Source organism: Rhinolophus ferrumequinum, chromosome 4 (genome assembly GCF_004115265.2).
Source record: "Rhinolophus ferrumequinum isolate MPI-CBG mRhiFer1 chromosome 4, mRhiFer1_v1.p, whole genome shotgun sequence".
NCBI classification, from domain to species: domain Eukaryota; kingdom Metazoa; phylum Chordata; class Mammalia; order Chiroptera; family Rhinolophidae; genus Rhinolophus; species Rhinolophus ferrumequinum.
Genome location: NC_046287.1, coordinates 61,287,406 through 61,307,036, shown reverse-complemented (window position 1 = coordinate 61,307,036; position 19,631 = coordinate 61,287,406). Strand labels below are relative to the sequence as shown.

General features: G+C 34.1%; 1 protein-coding gene and 1 non-coding gene across 10 annotated transcripts in view; one reads left to right on the top strand and one right to left on the bottom strand.

The window, feature by feature from the left end:
- NSD3 (nuclear receptor binding SET domain protein 3) overlaps positions 1-19,631 on the bottom strand; it is a 101,407-nt gene that overhangs the window by 57,684 nt on the left and 24,092 nt on the right. For all 9 annotated transcript variants that reach the window (XM_033104177.1, XM_033104181.1, XM_033104183.1 and 6 more), the window contains 3 exons: positions 13,767-14,485; positions 4,313-4,384; positions 3,687-3,849 (listed from right to left, as the gene is read on the bottom strand). In XM_033104177.1, the coding sequence (XP_032960068.1) occupies positions 3,687-3,849; positions 4,313-4,384; positions 13,767-14,441 (910 nt within the window). In that variant the 5' untranslated portion in view covers positions 14,442-14,485. The remainder of the gene's footprint in view (positions 1-3,686; positions 3,850-4,312; positions 4,385-13,766; positions 14,486-19,631) is intronic.
- On the top strand, positions 2,395-2,468 carry TRNAT-AGU (transfer RNA threonine (anticodon AGU)). The gene has a single exon. It is a non-coding gene; the product is annotated as a tRNA-Thr (tRNA).

Sequence of the window (19,631 nt, the reverse complement as noted above, 5' to 3'; positions counted from 1 at the left end):
CTTTTCCAACTATCAAGAGTTACTTATTCAGAAGTAAACAGATAATCCCAAAGGACTTGATAGTTAAAAACACAAAAACTAAAACTAAAAGATAACGTAATCTCACTTTCATCTTTATTTTCAACTTCTTCCACCATTAAAATCATTTGCTACAGACAAAACAAATCAAACAACTTGCCTTTTTGTTAGCACTTTGTTTCCTGCTGGCTGGGAAACCCTAAAATAAGAGGAAAACCCTAAAGACCTGAAAGATTGAGAAATAAGCACATCTATCTTTGAATAATAGGCTGTATTTCCAATAGAAAAATGCTGAGGAAATGTTTTTATATAACAAAAATAATAAAAAGGTAAAACCTTCCAGTTTTAAACTAAAAAAAATATATTAGGGGGCCGGCCCGGTGGCTCCGGGCGGTTGGAGCTCCATGCTCCTAACTCCGAAGGCTGCCGGTTTGATTCCCACATGGGCCAGTAGGCTCTCAATCACAAGGTTGCCAGTTCAATTCCTCGAGTCCCACAAGGGATGGTGGGCTGCACCCCCCTGCAACTAGCAACGGCAACTGGACCTGGAGCTGAGCTGCGCCCGCCACAAATAAGACTGAAACGACAACAACTTGAAGCTGAACGGCACCCTCCACAACTAAGATTGAAAGGACAACAACTTGACTTGGAAAAAAGTCCTGGAAGTAAACACTGCTCCCCAATAAAGTCCTGTTCCCCTTCCCCAATAAAATCTTAAAAACAAAAAAACAAACAAAAAAACCACGAAATGAAAAAAAAATTAGGACTAAAGGTTACAGTAGGTATGTGATATCACTTAAAACTCTCAGTAAAAATCTTTACTTTCATATCTATTAACCACACTATGTATAAAGAAAAGGAATTACTCTCAAATTCTTAATAGTACTTACATATCTGGAGGAAGAAACTACGGGCACCTTTCGCTTCTGACCATACATATTTTTGTATTGTTATAAACAGAAAAAGCATTTCAATTTTAACTTTTAAATTTAAAATGAGACCTAAACAATGAGATACAATTTAAAATAGACACGTGATCCAAACATCTTTCAACATGCTCTTTCAAATATCTTTATGTGTGAAAACTGTTAAATACATTTTCCAAAGCTAAGAATCTTACTAACAACAATATGGAAATCCATGATTACTATATATAATCAAGATAAATTTTAAAGTAGTTTAAATAAGCAACACAAACTACTTCACAGGCATCGTGTGGAACATAATCAACAAAATTAAGTTTTATGCTATGTTTTTTGGTTTTCAGAAAAACTGTTAGAAAACTACTTCATTTAAAACCACACCACAGTCAGACAATGGAATATTATTTGGCAATAAAAAGAGATGAAGTTACTGATACATGCTGCAACACAGATGAACCTCTAAGAGGTTATGCTAAGCGAAAGAAACCAGACACAAAAGGCCATATGCTGTAGGATTACATTTATCTTTCAGAAAAGATTACATTTATCATGTCCAGAAAAGACAAATTTATAGAGACAGAAAGTAGTTAGTGGCTGCTTAGAGCTGGGGAGAAAGGGAAGAATGAGGAGTGACTACTAACAGATATTAAATTTCTTTTTTGGGTTGATGAAAATGTTCTAGAATTAGATTGTAGTGATGGCCACACAACACTGTAAATGTACTCAAAAATCACTGAATTGCACACTTTAAAGGGGTGAATTTTATGGTATATAAATCATATCTCAAGAAAACTATTATTTTAAACACTACTGCAGAAAAAGAAATTTTAAAAAATAATCAGAATGTACATTTTTTTAAAACGTAAATTCTCAGATTTTGTGTTACCTCAGTAATACAGACAAAATCAGTTTTTCCTACACTAAAGTAGGAGACTAAGGGATACCAGACCAGATTAGATTAATTCATAATACTAAATTTAAATATTTCCTTTGAAATACAGATGAGGCATAAATGTGCTTTCATTTGTATTCCATTTTTTAAAACGCTGAAATTAGCAGGTTTTCATAAAAGAATTAAATACGAAACTCTTTGTATCATCTCAAAAGGATGCTTTTCTAAGGGAAGAGAACTGAAGAGTGACAATTCTCACCTGATATGATAACTTAGGGTGCTCTGGAGGCACAGATATAGACATGAGTTGTCTTATTTAAGAAGGCTTAGACCTCTTGGGAAATCCTTGACCCTTTTTTCTCCCATTCATAGAATCATAGATTATTAAACCTGCAAGGTACTTCAGAGATACTCGTCCAACACTCTTATTATATAAAGGAAAGAACTAGAACTGCCTCCCTCAAACCTACACAAATTATGACTAGGTGAATTTAATTACTTTTCCTTTAATATATAGTAGTGTTTAAGAGTAGAGGTTATGGAATAAGATTTCTTGGGGATGGCCCGTTAGCTCAGTTGGTTAGAGCATGATGCTAGTAACACCAAGGTTGCTGGTTCGATCCCCACATGGGCCACTGTGAGCTGTGCCCTCCTTAAAATAAGAAAAAAAGATTTCTTTGAGACTCTATTTTCTTACCCAAAACATAATAGTACCTACTTCATAGTGTTGCTGCTATGAGGACTGTATAAGAAAATATGTAAGAGAATTGCTTAATACAGTGCCTTGCTCAAAAGCAAACATTCTAAGACTTTTCTTTCACTTCTGCCCCACTGCTGCTTCCAATTACCCCAACCTTTCATCAGCAGGTTGTAACGACAAGACGACTGTCTTCTACACCAGGGCAGATTCCTAGCTATGCAGCACAAGAGTTATAGATATGGCTGATCCTGTCACACATCTACCTGGCCAGACTCAGGGACACGTTTTCTTCTTATAAACAGTGAACAGGGACCAAGATAGAAAGTTTAAAGTGAGAAAAAAAGAAATAGGTGCAAAGTTGTCACAGACACTAAGGGACTCAACATGTAACAAGGGCGAGTTGCAAAGCAAATATCCAGAAATAAATTCCAAATTCAAACCTTCCTCTGGCTAATAGGCAAGTCCATTCTAAATGCCAGAACCTCAGAATCTAATCTACATATTTTGGTCAAACCCAGGAAAAAGAGCAGAAAAAAGTTAGAACACACCTTTTCTTAATATTTATAATACTAACATTTCTAAGGTAAGATCTATGCTATACAGCTAGATTCAAGCTGTACTTCTATGTCATACTGAATTTATAAGAACGTCCTAGTAAATGTACAGATTTAAAAATGGAGTGGAGGAGGAAAACAAGCATCCTGCAAAATTTATCAGGAAGAAAAGCACTTGTCTGGCTAAAAAAACTTGCTCCCCATAGGAGTCAATGCTGAAATTAAGATGTTCAAAAAAACTTGGCCCAAATGCCTATTAAGCTCATACAATACGTCTTATTGTTTACCCATCTCCTTTTTTTTTAAATTCATATGAGAGGTCAGTCAGATTAAGGTCTTTTTAAAAAAGAAGTATGAAAGAAATTATGAAACAAATGCAAGGTGTTTAAGGGGAAAACAAGGACTGTATCAATTGAAGAGACTCCGTCAGTTAAGATGATCCCAATTATTTCACTGGTTATTAAAAACTGATATAGATATGCATATTTTGGTGTTAGATTATACATCACGTATGTATTCTTGTGTCCATACACAACATTTAAGATTTCACTTTTTTGTTTCCAACCTTTAACTTAGTATCTACATATACCTTCTCTTACCTCTTGTGTTAATTTTGGTATGAACCTCGAGTTGGGGATCGCTTGAAACCATACAAGGCCACCAAGGATAGGTTCCCACCTTAGACCAAACAAGATCGCCAACATGGAACTTAACACCAGCAGACACTTCCATTGTTGGAACAGAAGATAATATTGGCTGAACCTATAGGAAAAGGTCATAAAGGTCATCAGCAGAGAAATTTAAAAGAAAATATGTACAAAGTATATTAAACATGCTACCCATGTAAACTTTATCTTCAGTTATAATTTTCTCTGATACTTGCTAGTCAAAACTAGCAAAAGGGTAGAGGACAGGAGGAAAATAGTTAAAAAGCCCCAATCCAAATACTAAAAATAGAATTGATGGTTTCTGCTGCCAAATTATTGATAAGGTACCTTGAGAATTCACATAACTATTAAAAAGTGGTTCAAGTTTTGAACAGGAAAATAATTCATTGAAAATATCTACCTCCTAAACCAGCTCTAAGATTTATTTCAGTATAACTTCTGAAATAAAGAAGTATGGAACTGTAATAATATGTGTTAAATGTGTTGTAACCTAATCACTGTGCTTTCACCTTTTTATGACATTATTTGATTAGACAGTACTCAATAAAGCAACTCACCGGGGTTTCCTCTTTCAGTACTAGATCTTCTCTTGGTTTTTCTGAAACAGGATCAACCCTCTCATTTGGTATCTAGGCGAAGAACAAAATGGCAAACCAACTAATAATGACTCACACAAAAAGAAAGAAAACTAAATAGCAAAGAGAATAAAGGATGTTTATTATTAACTGGATAATGTAAGAAGTAAGAATACAACTTAGGCAGTACATGACCCTATGTCTTAACAGTCATTTTCTACTCCACACCATATTTCCCATTTCTTATTTTATTACTTTTAAAACTTAATTTCTTAATTTTTTGGTTGTTCTTTTTTTAAAAAACCTATCAGAATACAGAAAAATGGGCACTCTGAAATTGCTAGTAAGATGTAATTTGGAATTTTTCTGGAGAGCAATTTGGCAAAATGTATGAAAAGTCTTAAATTTTCAGACTCTGACCCAGCAAATACACATATAAAAATGTATACTGAAAAAGCACTGAGGTATAAAAATATATATGTAAGTACGAAGATATGCACACCAGTACTATTTGTAAGAGCAAGTATTAGAAACAGCCTAGATGTTCAAAAATGTAGAATTTGTAAAATTGTAATATAACTAGATAGTTAAATAATATAAATTTTAAAATGACATGGGAAAATAATAATATAATATTACTTAAAAACAGCAAATTGCAAAGCACTTTGTACAGTATGATTCCAATCTTGGAAAACAACTTTCTTTATGTGCATAGAAAAAAGACGAGAAGGAAGTCACCATGGGATGGAATAAGTGATTTGTATGTGTGTGGGTTGTTCTGTATTTGTCAAGTTGGCTATAATGAACATTACATTACTTTTCTAATCATAAAATACACAAATATGTTATTTAAAAATTAATTTCTATAACCCTTTGAGGAGGCAATTTGGAAGTACCTATCAAAATTCAAAATATGTACACTCTTTAATCTTGTATTTATATTTTAGGGACCTATTGTACAAAACACACAAAATGAGAAAATTTAAACAGAGGGATGATAACTACAGCATTATTTCATGTTAGAAATCTACATGTCTATTAACATCTTACTTTTTATTTGATACATTCTACACAAAATTGATAAGGGTAGTTATCTTTGGGGAACAAGATCAGGGAAACCATGAGGTAAGATCTATACTTTTGTGTTACTTCCATTTTCTGTAAAAAGCAAATTGCTTTTGTAATTTAAAAGATTTTTTAAAATTTCTCACTTGTCAAACAACAGAATTTACTTCAGATGGCTTAAAAAGTGGGGTATGTCCATTAAATTAGGTCTTAACTCCACTAAAAAAATATGGCTAATTCTAGAAGCTACTTAAAATTCTCATTAATTAAAGACATTTAAAACACCGTTGTAAAAACATAGTTTTATTAAATAAACTATAAAAAGGTCTTTAACTGTTAGGAAATGGTAAGCCAGTTAATATAATATCCGAAACCTCAAGCATCAATCATTCATTCAACAGTGCCTATAACTTTTTAGGCACTGTTCCAGAAGATGGGTATACAATGGTGAAACAAACAGATGTGATCCCTGACTCAAAGAGCTTAGAGTTGGATAGGATAGACAGACATTAAACAAATAAAAACACAAACATATACTAACACAAAGTAAATGTATGAAAAGAAATAATGGTGTGTGTGTGTATCTTTAGATATGGAGCTTGGGAAAGGCCTCTCTGGGAAAGTAAATTATAATCTGAAAATCAAAGGAAGAAGAGTTAGTGTAATAAAAGTAGAGGAAAGAATACTCCAGAAAGAAGTGGCATGTGCGAGGTCCTTGAGGTTAAAAAAAAAAAAAAAAAAAGTAGAAATTTCACGAAGGCTATTACAGCTGACTTAGCCCCAAATAAGAAAGAGGTTACAAGATGAGAATGAAGAGGCAGGCTACATTATGAGGGCCTTATAAGCCACATTCAAGTGTTGTAGCTTAAGTGCAATGAAACACCACTGAAGAGGATTAGGTAGAGAAGTAACATTCGCCAAATTTGTTTTTAACAGATCAAGTTATGTGGAGAATATTTTGGAAGGGAACAAGAAGGGAAGCAGAGGGGTGGACGGTTAGCTCGGTTGGTTAGAGCAGGATGGTGATAACACAAAAGCTGCCCGGTTCGATCCCTGCATGGGCCACTGTGAGCTGCGCCCTCCTTAAAAAACTAAAAATAAAATGTCTAAAAAAAAAAAAAAAAGAAGGAAAGAAGGGAAGTAGAATGTTTAATAGGAAAGCTAGTGGAAATGGTCCAGGTGAAAAAAGGTAGTGTCAACTTGTCGACGGGCACAAAATTGGCTCTGTCATATGCATCTGTGGTGGTACCATAAATATCTAATCTAATAGGACATACTCACTGAGCAAGGAAAAAAAAAAAAAATCAATGTTCAAAAGGAAATTTTTTCCCCCTGATCACAAGCGTAATAAGGAAGCCATTTAGAAATACTGTTCACATTTGGATAGGCCCTTTCAGCAGCTTCATTTCAGTCTATATATGTAGCTTACATCTTCACCTCAGCTTCTCTCTCTGAAGCTACAACAGGAAGACAGGGCCACTTGAGAAAGTATGTATGTGGCCAAGAAAGCGAGGCATCCTCTGCACATTTAATCTTCATGATGTCTGGGTGTATGAGATCTCTCTAACTCTTTCTAAGGGCAGATAGATAAGGAGTAACTAATCTTTGCCAAACAAGAGTCCTACTATTGTTAAGAACTGGTCTGAAGCCTGTTAACATTTTTCCCTTTCTGGATTAAAGACAGAATTTCCTTTAAAACATTTTTATTATTCAAATGTCTTATCTTTTTTTGATATTTTTGTTTGTTCCAGATTGTTCACATTTCCTTCAGGCTGGCTTGAAACACTGTTAAAATCACTTTCATACAAGTGAAATTTTTCAGTCATTTTAAAAGGATAGAAACGGCAAGGGAGAGAAAAAGAGACCCAAGAAATTTATTCTAAGCTTTCAAGACTGTATAAATAAAGGAGGGAAAAAAGAAGTCAAACAAGGATGCCGCAATGAAAGAAAGGGAATATACATTATAAAATGTGCTAATGAGTGAGCAAAGTAGAATTACTGTAGTTTGCCATGAATAATGTGCTCCCCTGTATAATGCGCACCCACGTTTTCGGCCCATACTTTCAGGGAAAAAAGTTTTTCTTTTTATTTTTTTAATTCAAATTTTTATTTACATTTAGGTACTTGTTTTTTGTACTATAAAGGAATGTTAGCATTTATTTTTTAACATATTATGCATAGTACAAGAAATTTTATGTAACAAATAATTACAAAACACAAGAACAGATAAAAGGTACAAGAAATTTTATGTATCGGTAACAAATTTATGATATTTACATAGAAGGCTAAGAACTCTTCTGCTCTGCAAGTTCATCATAAGTTCAACAAAACCGATTTCGTATTCCAAGGTATTATTTTGCATATAGATACCATTATTGATTTCTAAAGTTACACTTTTAACTCATAAGCATAAATAAAATAATTAAAAACATTAATACAGATACAGAATTACTACTACCCATGTATAATGCACATCCTTATTTTTCCTTCATAAATTTGGGCAAAAAAGTGGCACTGATTGCATTATACACAGCAAAAAAAAAAAAAAAAGTGGCATGTGGGCATTATACACAGCAAAATATGGTACCTAGTAGGCATCTAGAGATCTATGACTTGAGCTCAAAAAAAGTTAAGAGGATAAACCAAGAGCATAATCATAAACACCAATTAAGAAGGAGAGAAGTTTTTAAGATGAAATGGTGAACAGAAGTCAAATGCTTGGAAGTCAAGAAAAACAAGGAGCCAGAAAATGCTCAATTAAATACATCTAGATATAAATTAAATACATCTAGATAAATTAAATGCATCTAGATACAAAATCCATTGTCCTTTGCTTGTTCAAAGGATAGATAAGCTTAAGAGATTAAAAACAAGTAAGGACAGAAAATACCTTTTTTGGTACTAACAATGTTGCTGTAGGAAGAGAAAAAACATCAGAGAAAAAGATGACAGTGAGTTAGCTCTCCTTAGTGTTTACATCATCTTAATTTTAAACTTATGACTTTATGGGTATATACCACTTTTTTACATTTTTAGTTGATTCCACATGGAAATACCTATATTCCAGGAAAGAAACACAGGAAGTTTCTTAAACAGGAAAAAAAAATATGTTAAGAGAGCAGCTGAAATAAAATTACATTATCCTAAATACTTCTTTTAAAAAATTTGGTCCAGTACTTTCTTTCAAACCCAAGCGATTTATTAAGATGAATAATATGCATCAAATCTGGCAGAATTCCAAACCTTTAATAATTTTCAAAACCTTAAGCAAAATCATATTCTCTAAAAGACCAAAAACGTATGTCATCATTTAAGGTGAAAAGAAATTGTTAAAGGCAATAAATTGTACATTTTTCTTTTACTTTCTGAATAACTGCTTAAGTTTGTAATCTTAAAAACTAAAAAAATCTGTACAAAAAGAACATTTGACATGGGAATAGTTCTCTAAGAATTTGAAGACCCAATACTCTGAAGCTAGAGAACCAAATATAACCTCTGACTTAGTGCTAACGGGATTCAGCCAGCTGTGTGGCTTTTTATAAGTGAAAATGGCAAGTTAAGAGTTAATGAGACTAGCCTCATGTAGAAGCCCAGAGGTGCTGGTGGAAGACCAAAGTTTGAACCAGGCCTCACATGCCTGAGGCATTACACCTGCCAATGAGGAAGAAATGCAGAAATATTTCCACATGTTTTTAATTTGGTGGGAGGAAAAACAGCTAAAGCAGCTTTAAAAATATACAATTTCAGTAGTGATCTCAGGTCTCCTGCTGCCTAGATGTTTGGACACATTTTCATTGTTGCGAAGATATACTTAGGTTGTTCCAAATAACAGCTACTCTTTAGAAGGCCAAACAGTTCAGAAATGGGAGGAAATACTTGTCAATCAAATACCAAGAAAAAAGAAAAGAAACAGTGATGAGTGAAATCTTGAAGTGAGATTTTGTTTGCTCAAAAAAACCTATGAGTGGGGACACACACACACACACACACACACACACCCAGCTTGAGGACAATTATTTCTACACTTTCAGGCACATAGCTCTTGTAATGCTTCCCTAGGTACTGGGGGAGGGGAACTGTCCAGTTGTGTCAGACAGTCTCTCTTACTTGGGCTTCTCTTTCACTGCTAAGCCGTCTATAATGCTACACATCAAGGGCTTGGACTCTTAGTGACACCCAGGAGGCACAAAGGTATCAAAAATTTAAACATTAAAACACAAAAAACTGTCCTGCAAGTAGCAAAATAGAAGTTATTCAGGTTAAGGAAATACATAAAAAAAATGTGAGATTACATATTACATATGTAAGATAACAGATTAATTAGTGCACATCACTGTACAGCTTAGCAAAAGCATGATATGAACAACAAGCAAGAAACTTGGGAGCTCTAGCTTTCAAGTTCTCTTGTGAGAATAAAGTACATTTATGGCACCCATCCCTCAAGCTTCTAACTGCTCCCCATATGATAATGTTTAATGAATCAAAATTCAACTAACAAGAACTTAGTTCTTCACTTTACTTCTTTGATAGAAAAGGGAGGAGGGAAGGGAGAAAGAGAGGGAAAGAGAAAGGGAGAGAAGGATGGGGGTAAGGAGAAAGAAGGCAGGGAGAAAGAAGGCAGGAAGGGAGGCAGGGAGGAAGAAGAAGAGGAAGTGAGGGAGTGAAGGAGACAGGGAGAGAAGGAGAGGTAAACAAACAAACAAAAATCTGGATTTTTCCCTCCAAACTCAACTACCAGGGAGTGGTCTTGGTAATATTTAGTGCAATCAATGCCACTCTGTACATTTATACCTTCAGTCAAATTGGCATTCTTTTACCTCAAGATATTGTAAGATCCTAAATAATGAAGTATTAAATTATGCCTCACATGATTTACTAAAGAAAAAAATGAACTAAAACTCTTAAATTATATCTAACCATTCTAATACCTGGATATAACAGTTAACTGAAGGTTTAAGCGATATAAAGAGCCAGGCACAGCAGACATCCAACAAAGACAAGTTGGCTTTAAAATCTCATTGAAAGTAACTACTAGAAATATCATTACACTGAATTTTGTCCTAGATTCACATAAAGCAAGTATATATGAAAAACAGACTGTCTTATCCTGCCTCTAATCGCTTCCAGCCCTATTTCTATTTTGAGATATATTTTTAACTCATTTTATCAATAAAGGCAAAAAGTCTAACCTAATAAGTAAAGCTGGATATTCTCTTACTTGCCAGATTTCTCTAGCGCAAAAGCAAGACGGACCAGCAAGGCAGTTCTCAGGAAATAAGCTAAAACCATATTCAGGTTTTGTGCATTTTTGTGATTCCCAAGAGTCACAGTGCATCATTTACCGTGTTTTCCCGAAAGTAAGACCTACCCTGACCGTCAGCTCTAATGTGTCTTTTGGAGCAAAAATTAATGTAAGACCCAGTATTATATTAATATTATTTTAATATAAGACCCGGTCTTATATTAATTTTTGCTCCAAAAGATGCATTAGAGCTGATGGTCTGGCTAGGTCTTATTTTTGGGGAAACATGGTATCTTTTCATTTCAGGTCTAGGAAAGAAATGCTACAGTGAATGTATCTGGAATGAAAAAAATTAACTTCTCTCCTTCCATTTATTCATTTACTTAATAGACAATCAGTGTAATTTATTATGTGAGCTAAGTTCTGTGGGGGGCATTTAATAAATGACATAAGAAATTTTAAATTATTGCAGAAACCATCTGGTTCCAAAGCCTTCATTTTACAGTTCTTACAGAACTGAGACACCGTAACAGCTAAAGTGCCCCTGATTACTCTTTATTATCATCACCCAGTTTTATTTTCTTCATAGTACTTAACACTGTCTGAACTTACACATATACATCTGTGTAAGCTCATATGTATGTATGTGTGTATTTTCTGGCTCCACTTACTAGAATAGAAGCATCCTGAAAGCAGGCATCTTTACATTGCATTCATTGCCCTACTTTCAATTCTGAGAAAAGTGTCCAGCATATAGTAGGTACTCAACTAATAATCTGTTAAATGAATGAAGTATAAAAAATGAGAAAAACATTGAAATATCACACCAGGACTTGTGAGAGTGTAGAACCAGTGTGATGTTTATTCCAGAAAAAAATCAATTTGAGTTGTTTGAAATACTGGAATCCAGCTATCAAGGAAAAGGGAGTTGGTAAGAAGTAAGTATTTCTTTGAACAGAAGGTAACAAATTAACTTATGCAGGCATACCAGATATACAAGCAGACAACTGTCAAAAAACAGATATTCATTTCTTCCCAAATCAAAACATCTTCAATTCGTATCATGCATTAGAATGTTAACTAAACTCTCTTCATTCAAGCCGGGATAGATTTTTACAGACATATTATTTTTATTAAGAAAATTCATACTAAAACCTCAGAGATATTAAAAACTCCTAGAAGAAAACATAGGCAGTAAACTCTTTGACATCATTCTTAGTAATATATTTTTGGATATATCTCCTGGAGAAAGGGAAACAAGAGAAAAATATCAACAATGGGACTATATCAAACTAAAAAGTTTTTGCACAGTGAAGGAAACCATCAACAATATGAAAAGACAACCTACTGAATGGGAGAAGATATTTACAAATGATATATAAGGGGTTAACATCCAAAATATATAAAGAACTCATATAACTTAACACTTAAAAAAAAACCCAAACAATCCAATGAAAAAACAGGCAGAGGATCTGAATCGACATTTCTCCCAAGAGGACATACAGATGGCCAATAGACATATGAAAAGATGCTCAATGTCACTAATCATCAGAGAAATGCAAATAAAAACCGCAGTGAGATATCACCTCACACCTGTCAGAATGGCTACCATCAGTAAATCAACAAACAAGTGCTGAGACGAGGATGTGGAGAAAAAGGAACCCTTGTGCACCGCTGGTGCATCAGTGCAGCCACTATGGAAAACGTATGGAGATTCCTCCAAAAATTAAAAATGGAATGGCCATACAATCCAGCAATTCCACTTCTGGGCATTTATCTTAAGAAAACAAAAGCACTAATTTAAAAAGATGCACACACCCCTATGTTCATTGCAGCATTACTATTAATAGCCAAGATATGGAAGCAACCTAGATGTCCATCAATAGGTGAATGGATAAAGATGTGATTACACACACACACACACACACACACACTCACACAGGAATATTATTCATCAATAAAAAGTGAAATCTTGCCATTTGTGACAACATGGATGAACTTAAAGAGTATTAGGCTAAGTGAAATAAGTTAGACAAATATTATATGATCTCACATGTAGAATCTAAAAAAACAAAATAAATGTATAAACAAAGCAAAACAGACCCATAAATACAGAGAACAAGCAGATGGTTGCCAAAGGGGAGGAGGTGGAGGGATAGGGATAAAAAAAATGTTTTAAAAAAAAAAAATTCGTTCCCACGCCCTATGAGGGAGCTTAAGATTAGGTGTTACTTCGGTTCTTTCCACTGCCATGTGACACCCATTACTAAAACAAAGAGTTTGAATAAATATGAACTGAAAACTTAAACCCAAACAAGTCTCTAGACCTAACTACCAGTTTATAGGAAATGCAGGGGACAGAAGAACTTGTTAAATGATGCCACAGGGACATGATCAACAAAATCCAGAATATAGGATCCTCTGAAGGACAAATGCTCAGTTTCTTTAATAAATATATCACAAGAAAAAAAGGGGTACGGTGAAGCTGTAGATTTAAGAAGTCCTAAGAAACATATCTACCAGATGCAACATATGGTCTTTGTCTGGATCCTGATTTAAATGAATCAACTGAAAAGCAAAATTAAAAACAAATATTTTCAACAGCATATATCTTAAATTACCTATGAAAGATAACTTTTATAAAAACTCCACCTGAAGTTTTAATCAATCTATATGAATACTGACTCTGATTTTAATAACAAGAGTTCCTCTTACTTCAGGTTATTTTTTAGCAAACATATTAGTAGTGAGTGTTAAATCTAAGCTCCATCAGCAAAAGTTGGTCTAAAATAATAAAAAAAGATAATTAACCATCTTCTCTATGCCTTTCCTCTTCATCTTCAGAAACAACTTTATTAGAAGCAAATAAAAATAAGTAAGAAACATAAGAAGCAAGATTCTTAGTGCCATGTTTTTAGAATATTGCTTCACTCTAATGATGTTCATTCATTTATTCAACAAATATTTATTTAGCATCTATTAGAATATCCTAAGCTCCTTGCTAGGGATTAGAAGAAAAAAGTTATCAGAAACATTTATATTTGAAGAGATAAAAACTGAAAAATATCTCTAGGACTTTCAGTAAATGTGAAATATTACAAAATTTTTCAAAAAGATGTTTCAACTTACACTTTGTTCCTCTGGTTCTAATTTGGGGATTTTGTGTGACTTGCGCTCTTCAGATCTAGATGAGTCATGCTTGTTGCTTTTTTTCCTCTTTTCTTTTCTGCTTTCATGCTTTGACTTTGTGTATTCACTTGCCTGTACTTCATTTAAAAGGTCTCCACAAAGGGAAGACTCAAACAATTCCCTGCCATTCTGGATAGTTTTGGTTATTTTTAGTTTAATTTCAGGTGAGCCAGTCTTCTTTGGAATCACAGTTTGTGGTACCGAAGGAGGAGGTGGTAGCTGTGGAGGAGACGGTTTTTCCAGAATTTCATGTGGTCTTGTGTTTGGAATTTCTGAATGGTAATAGTCAGTGGGGCTAAAGTTTCTAACTGCACCAAAGCCATTGGCAGACCCATTGGGATACTGATTATATGACTGGTATTTGGTTTGAGTTTCATACATGCTGATTGATGATGGATAGCCATTTGTGAGCGGAGGAAGATCTTCCGTTGTAGGTGGGTACTGAAAGCCTTGCTGCAAGGTAGCTTCATATGGTATATGGCCACCATCTTCAACAATGTCACTGTTGTTATCAAAGGCATCCTCCTGACGAATGTTGGCTGAGTCAATGAGTTGAGGTGGTTGCTGAATTGTGTTTCCCATGATCCCTTGCATGAAAGAGAAAGAGAAATCCATTGTTCTGCTCCAGCATCCTTAACTTTCCCTTTCTCTCATCGGGCCTAGTTTTCAAAGAGGAGATAAAAAGGTGTTAATATCCTCACTGGCTAGAAGCTAGTCAATTGAAAAAGGATTAAGCTAAAATATTCTAAACCCAATTTTTATGTCCAGATATGCACAGATTACTAAATATTTTTAAAACAGCCAATTCTGACAAAGGGCAAATACTTTTTATCTTAAATGCTCACGTTTGACACTCTCAATTACTTTCACAATAACTTTAGTAACAAATTTTATCCTTTCTGCAAACATGTGAAATAGTTTTGACATTCTTTTGTTTCCCAAGTTAGCGATTATAATTCTCAGGTTAAACCTGGTAATTTGCAATATAAGCAGTATCCTGACACATGTAAATTAGGTCCCATAGAGCTTCCTTTAAATCATTCACGTTCTGTCCAGTAGTTCTTTTTGTTATTGCAAAACTAAAATCTTATTGCAAGTATTTTAAATACAAAAGTAAAAATGCCTATTGTTCTCTCTCTCCATCATTCCCACTTTTCTGTGTCATGAATAACCAATGTAAACACTTTGCTGGGTATTCTTCCAAATCTATATATTTACATTAAAAAATTTAAGAATAGGGTTTATTCAGTGTCTTACTTATTCAACTTAACATATCTAGATATCTTTCTACATCAGCATGCATAGATAATTTTCATATATATTTCATTCTTTAAATGGTTACACAGTAAACAACTGTGGTATCTAACATAATGTATTTAACCATTTGCGTACTGATAATCATTTAGTCGTTCACAATTGTTTGATATTATAAACAAGTCGAGAGGAAACTTTCCTGAAACTATATACCTTTGTGCACATATGCATTCCTATGGAACACATTTGAAATTTTCATAGATACTGCAAAACTGTTCAATAAGCTGTACTATAGCAATTCACATTCATACAAATAGTGTGTAAGGATGTGTGATTCTCTATACTCCTGCCAGTATCTAGATGTTTGTAACCAGTGGTATAAACAGCAGAATCATCTGGGGTACTTTTATAAAACACGTATGTCCAGGTCTATTTACGGATAAATCTGATTCAATAAATTTGGGGTGAGGCCTAGAGCAGGAATATTTTAAGACCACAATCCAGCTCATTCTGATGCATACTTATTTGAGTCTTTGCATTATAATCTTTGCATTATACTCACTGCATTGTACTCCTACAATTATTGCACCTCCTCTAGAAGGTGTTAAAGATGCCTGTTAGAATGTTATAATATAGATAAGCATCTGTTAGGAAATGCTCTAAGATCATTCTGCTTTGTCATAAGGTTTGACAAGCCTGTATCTCGAGACAGAGGATTAACGGACAGTCCAGATACTATTTTGATAACCCCAGAAACATTTATTCTAAAAGGCTCTAAGGCAGAGAGGATTTCAACACTATATCAGGTTTGATGAACTGATTGATTATAGCTTTGTGGAATATTGTGCAAAAGGATTCTGAAGCTACAGATGGTTCAATTCTATGACTGTTTAATAATGTCTACCATCTTGGTTCTAGTAGGATTTACCAAAACGATTAGGCAAGTAACCCAAAACAGCAAAGGGAAGAGAGGGACAAAATGCTGACTATACACTTTTCAAGGTGTATCCAATTAAGCAGCTGCTGTTTATTCTGCTTTTAGCAAATGGAAAGAATTTTAGAAGTTCTAAAATTGCAAACAAATGCATATGAGCATACAGGAAATCAAACTGCTCATACTGCTCTACATTGGAGTGGTGGGTAGGAGGTATCAGAGTGCTCTTATTTTTTTAGCATCTACTCTAGGTCACGCACTTTATACATTATTTCATTTAATACTGGTAACAACTTTGTAAGATCATTATTGTGACTCCCTGGTTCATAGGTAAAAGAAACAGCTTCCGAGGGATTAGGAGGCTTGCTTAAAGCGCAAAGCAAAGAGGGCAAAATTAGGATTTGAATGTAAGCATGTTTGACTATAAAGCCCGTGATTTTTACCACTACACCACTTCCACTTCCCTAAGTTACAAGTTCTGAGAGGATTCATTTTCTTCTGTTCATGTACTTTATGCCTTGGTCACTGCCAAAATAGTAACTGTTTTAGAAATAACCACCACTAACATTTAAATCGTGCTTAGTATATGCCAGGAACCATTCTAAATACTTTACATACAATACTACATTTAATCCTCCCAACAACCTTCACATAAATATTCAGTTCCCACTGTAGATAGAAAAGTAGAGGCACAGAGAAGTTAAATGACTTCCTCAAATGCACAATGCTCGCCCTTTAATTGACAGCTGGAATTCGATCAAGGTTTCAGCATCTGTGATCCTAACCAGCATACCACACCAATAATGCTGATGTTAGAAATCATTTCTTTATATATAGTTTAAGTGAAACATTACCCTAATTTAACTCTTGACAAAAATGTATATAGGTCAGAGACATAAGAAGGTACTCTAAAATCCACATGGGGCACCTATACCGTGTTTCCCCGAAAATAAGACCTAGACGGATCATCAACTCTAACGCGTCTTTTGGAGCAAAAATTAATATAAGACCGGGTCTTATATAAGATTATAAGACCCGATCTTGTATTAAAATAAGACCAGGTCTTATATAAGATTATATTATATTATATAAGACCCGATCTTATATTAAAATAAAGCTGGGTCTTATATTAATATTTGCTCCAAAAGATGCATTAGAGCTGATGGTCTGGCTAGGTCTTATTTTTGGGGAAACACATTATAAGTGGAATTCAAAAGTTCTTCAAACTTCCAATTTGAAGGCAAGTTAAATATGGACATTTGACAAGATGCAACCTGTGTTTTTGGTTCGCATACCTGTCATATACAAGATCAGCTTCCAGATTAGTCTCTCAAATTATAGTCTACAGAGGTAAAGTAAATCTCAAAATGAGGAAACAATCAGGCAAATCCAAAATGTGAAACATTCTCAAAGACAACTGACCTGAGCTCTTCAAAACTAATGTTATTAAACAAACCAAAGGTGGAAAGACTATTTGAAATTTTAAAAGACAAGATTTAGACAACCTAATTCAATGCATGAACTTTTATTAAATTCAGGATTTAAACATACACCCGTGGGTAAAAAAAATATGCATTTTGGAGAAAACAGAATTTTAAATGTGAACTGGCTATTAAACAATGGAGCTATTAATTTTCAAGGGTATGATAATAGTGTTCTGTTTATGTAAGAGAATGTCCTTATTCTTAGGAGAGCCATGGTGACACATTTAAAGTGTCACAAGATCCACAACTCTCAAATGGTTTAGGATTTTAAAAGTACATATACCTAGAGTAAAAATAAAGGCAACATATTAACAATGGGTTAATCCAGGTGTTCATGTAATATTCATTCAACTTTCCTAAAGGCTTGAAAACTTTAAAAATAAAAAGTTGGGAAGTAAATAATTTGGCTGGGTTCAGAAGAAGTCTTGAAAAGAAAAAGTTACAGCTTTTTAAAGTGGTAAAACCTGCATTAAACCTTGACACCATATTCTGACCAACTAAGCCAAATGGTCCATATTGTTATTACACATTTTCTAGAAAGTCTAAGCATGAACAGAGCCACACTTTTTCATATTATCCTTCCAAATAATACAATAATGCAATCAAGAAAGCAGTTTTGATAATTTAAAAGCTATTTTAGGGCTATAACTAAATTCCTTTATAATGATTTCTTGTAAGTGCTGGAGTCTGGCAGCCAGCTTCCAAACAGCAGACGTTCCAACTGACATAATAGTTAAGACCTTACAGACAGGAGGCTCTCTAGTGAGCACTGTGGTTAAAAGTATAGGCTCAGAATTAAACTGCTAGGTTCAAAACCCAGATCCAAGGCTTGTTAGCTATGCGATTTTAGGCAACTTAATCTCCCTAAATCTCAATTTCCTTATCAAGAAACTGTACATATTTATAATTGTCTGTTTACCTTGTGTTGTTGTAAGAATTAAATTAATCCATGAGTAGCACTTCGGACAGTGTCTGGAATACAGTTATAGTTCAACTAACAACTTGTTGGCTATTATTATTATTCAGTGTAATGTTGGGCACCAGAATTTGTGAAAAACTTGATTTCTGACCTAGTGGCATTTATAGTAGTGTACTAGACTAGATCAGATTTTATGGGCAAGATGCACGGAATAGTAGTGAACATTGTGAAACAGAAGGTGACAAAATTAAACTGTGTTACCATTATAACAGACATTTGAGAAGAATAATTCACTAGGCAAGGAGGCATTTAGACCACGAAAGAGAGGCAGGATGTGGAAGTTAGGTGTTTTTAAGCCACTAACTTTAAAACCACACGGTACAGGCCACCAAAAATTCTCACACCTTTGTACTTAATAAATCCCTGATAAAGATGATATATTTTAATTTTTTTGTCCTACTAAAGTAATAATAGCTAACACTTGAGAACTTACTATGTGTCAATACTATCTTAAATGCTTCACATTTGTTATATTGTTTTACTCCTCATAACATACCTTTGAGGAAATACTATTATGACCCCCATTTTACAAATGAAAAATGAAAGCCAGCATGATTAAGTAACTTGCCCATAGTCAGACACCTTGTAAGCAAGCGGAGGATTCAAACATAGGTTACGTTTTCTGTTCCACTGCACTGGCTCTTAAAAAGTAAGCTCATTGCCTACAACCCCTAAGTATGCCAATAGCAACAAAAACAAACATTCACACTTATACTTCACACTTCCCCAGTCTCACTCCTCAGAGTGAACAATGTGGTGGGAGACTAACCATACTAGTCTTCCACCCATTGTAATACATACTTCCAAGTAAATGAAAACCCCACAGGCAAACAACTTATGACAAATTCTTACTCTGATCAATGTTTCTAGGCTTTTTTTTAAGACAAAAATTTATCAATCAATACTTGTTTCTTAATTTTGTTGGAGCTGTCTACAAACAGTTTTAAAGGGAAAAAAGCTGAAAACTATCAACTTAAGTTTTAAGGCTTTTATTTATTTATTTAGTGACTTTTTCATGAAGGGAGCGATAATAGAAAAGTTTATAGAATCCTTAAGTCAAATCTTGGAAACAAAATTTTTAAAAAAGAAGCATGTCACATGGTTCAGTTGAACAGCTCGAGGCTATAAATATCACTTAAATATTCATGATGTGT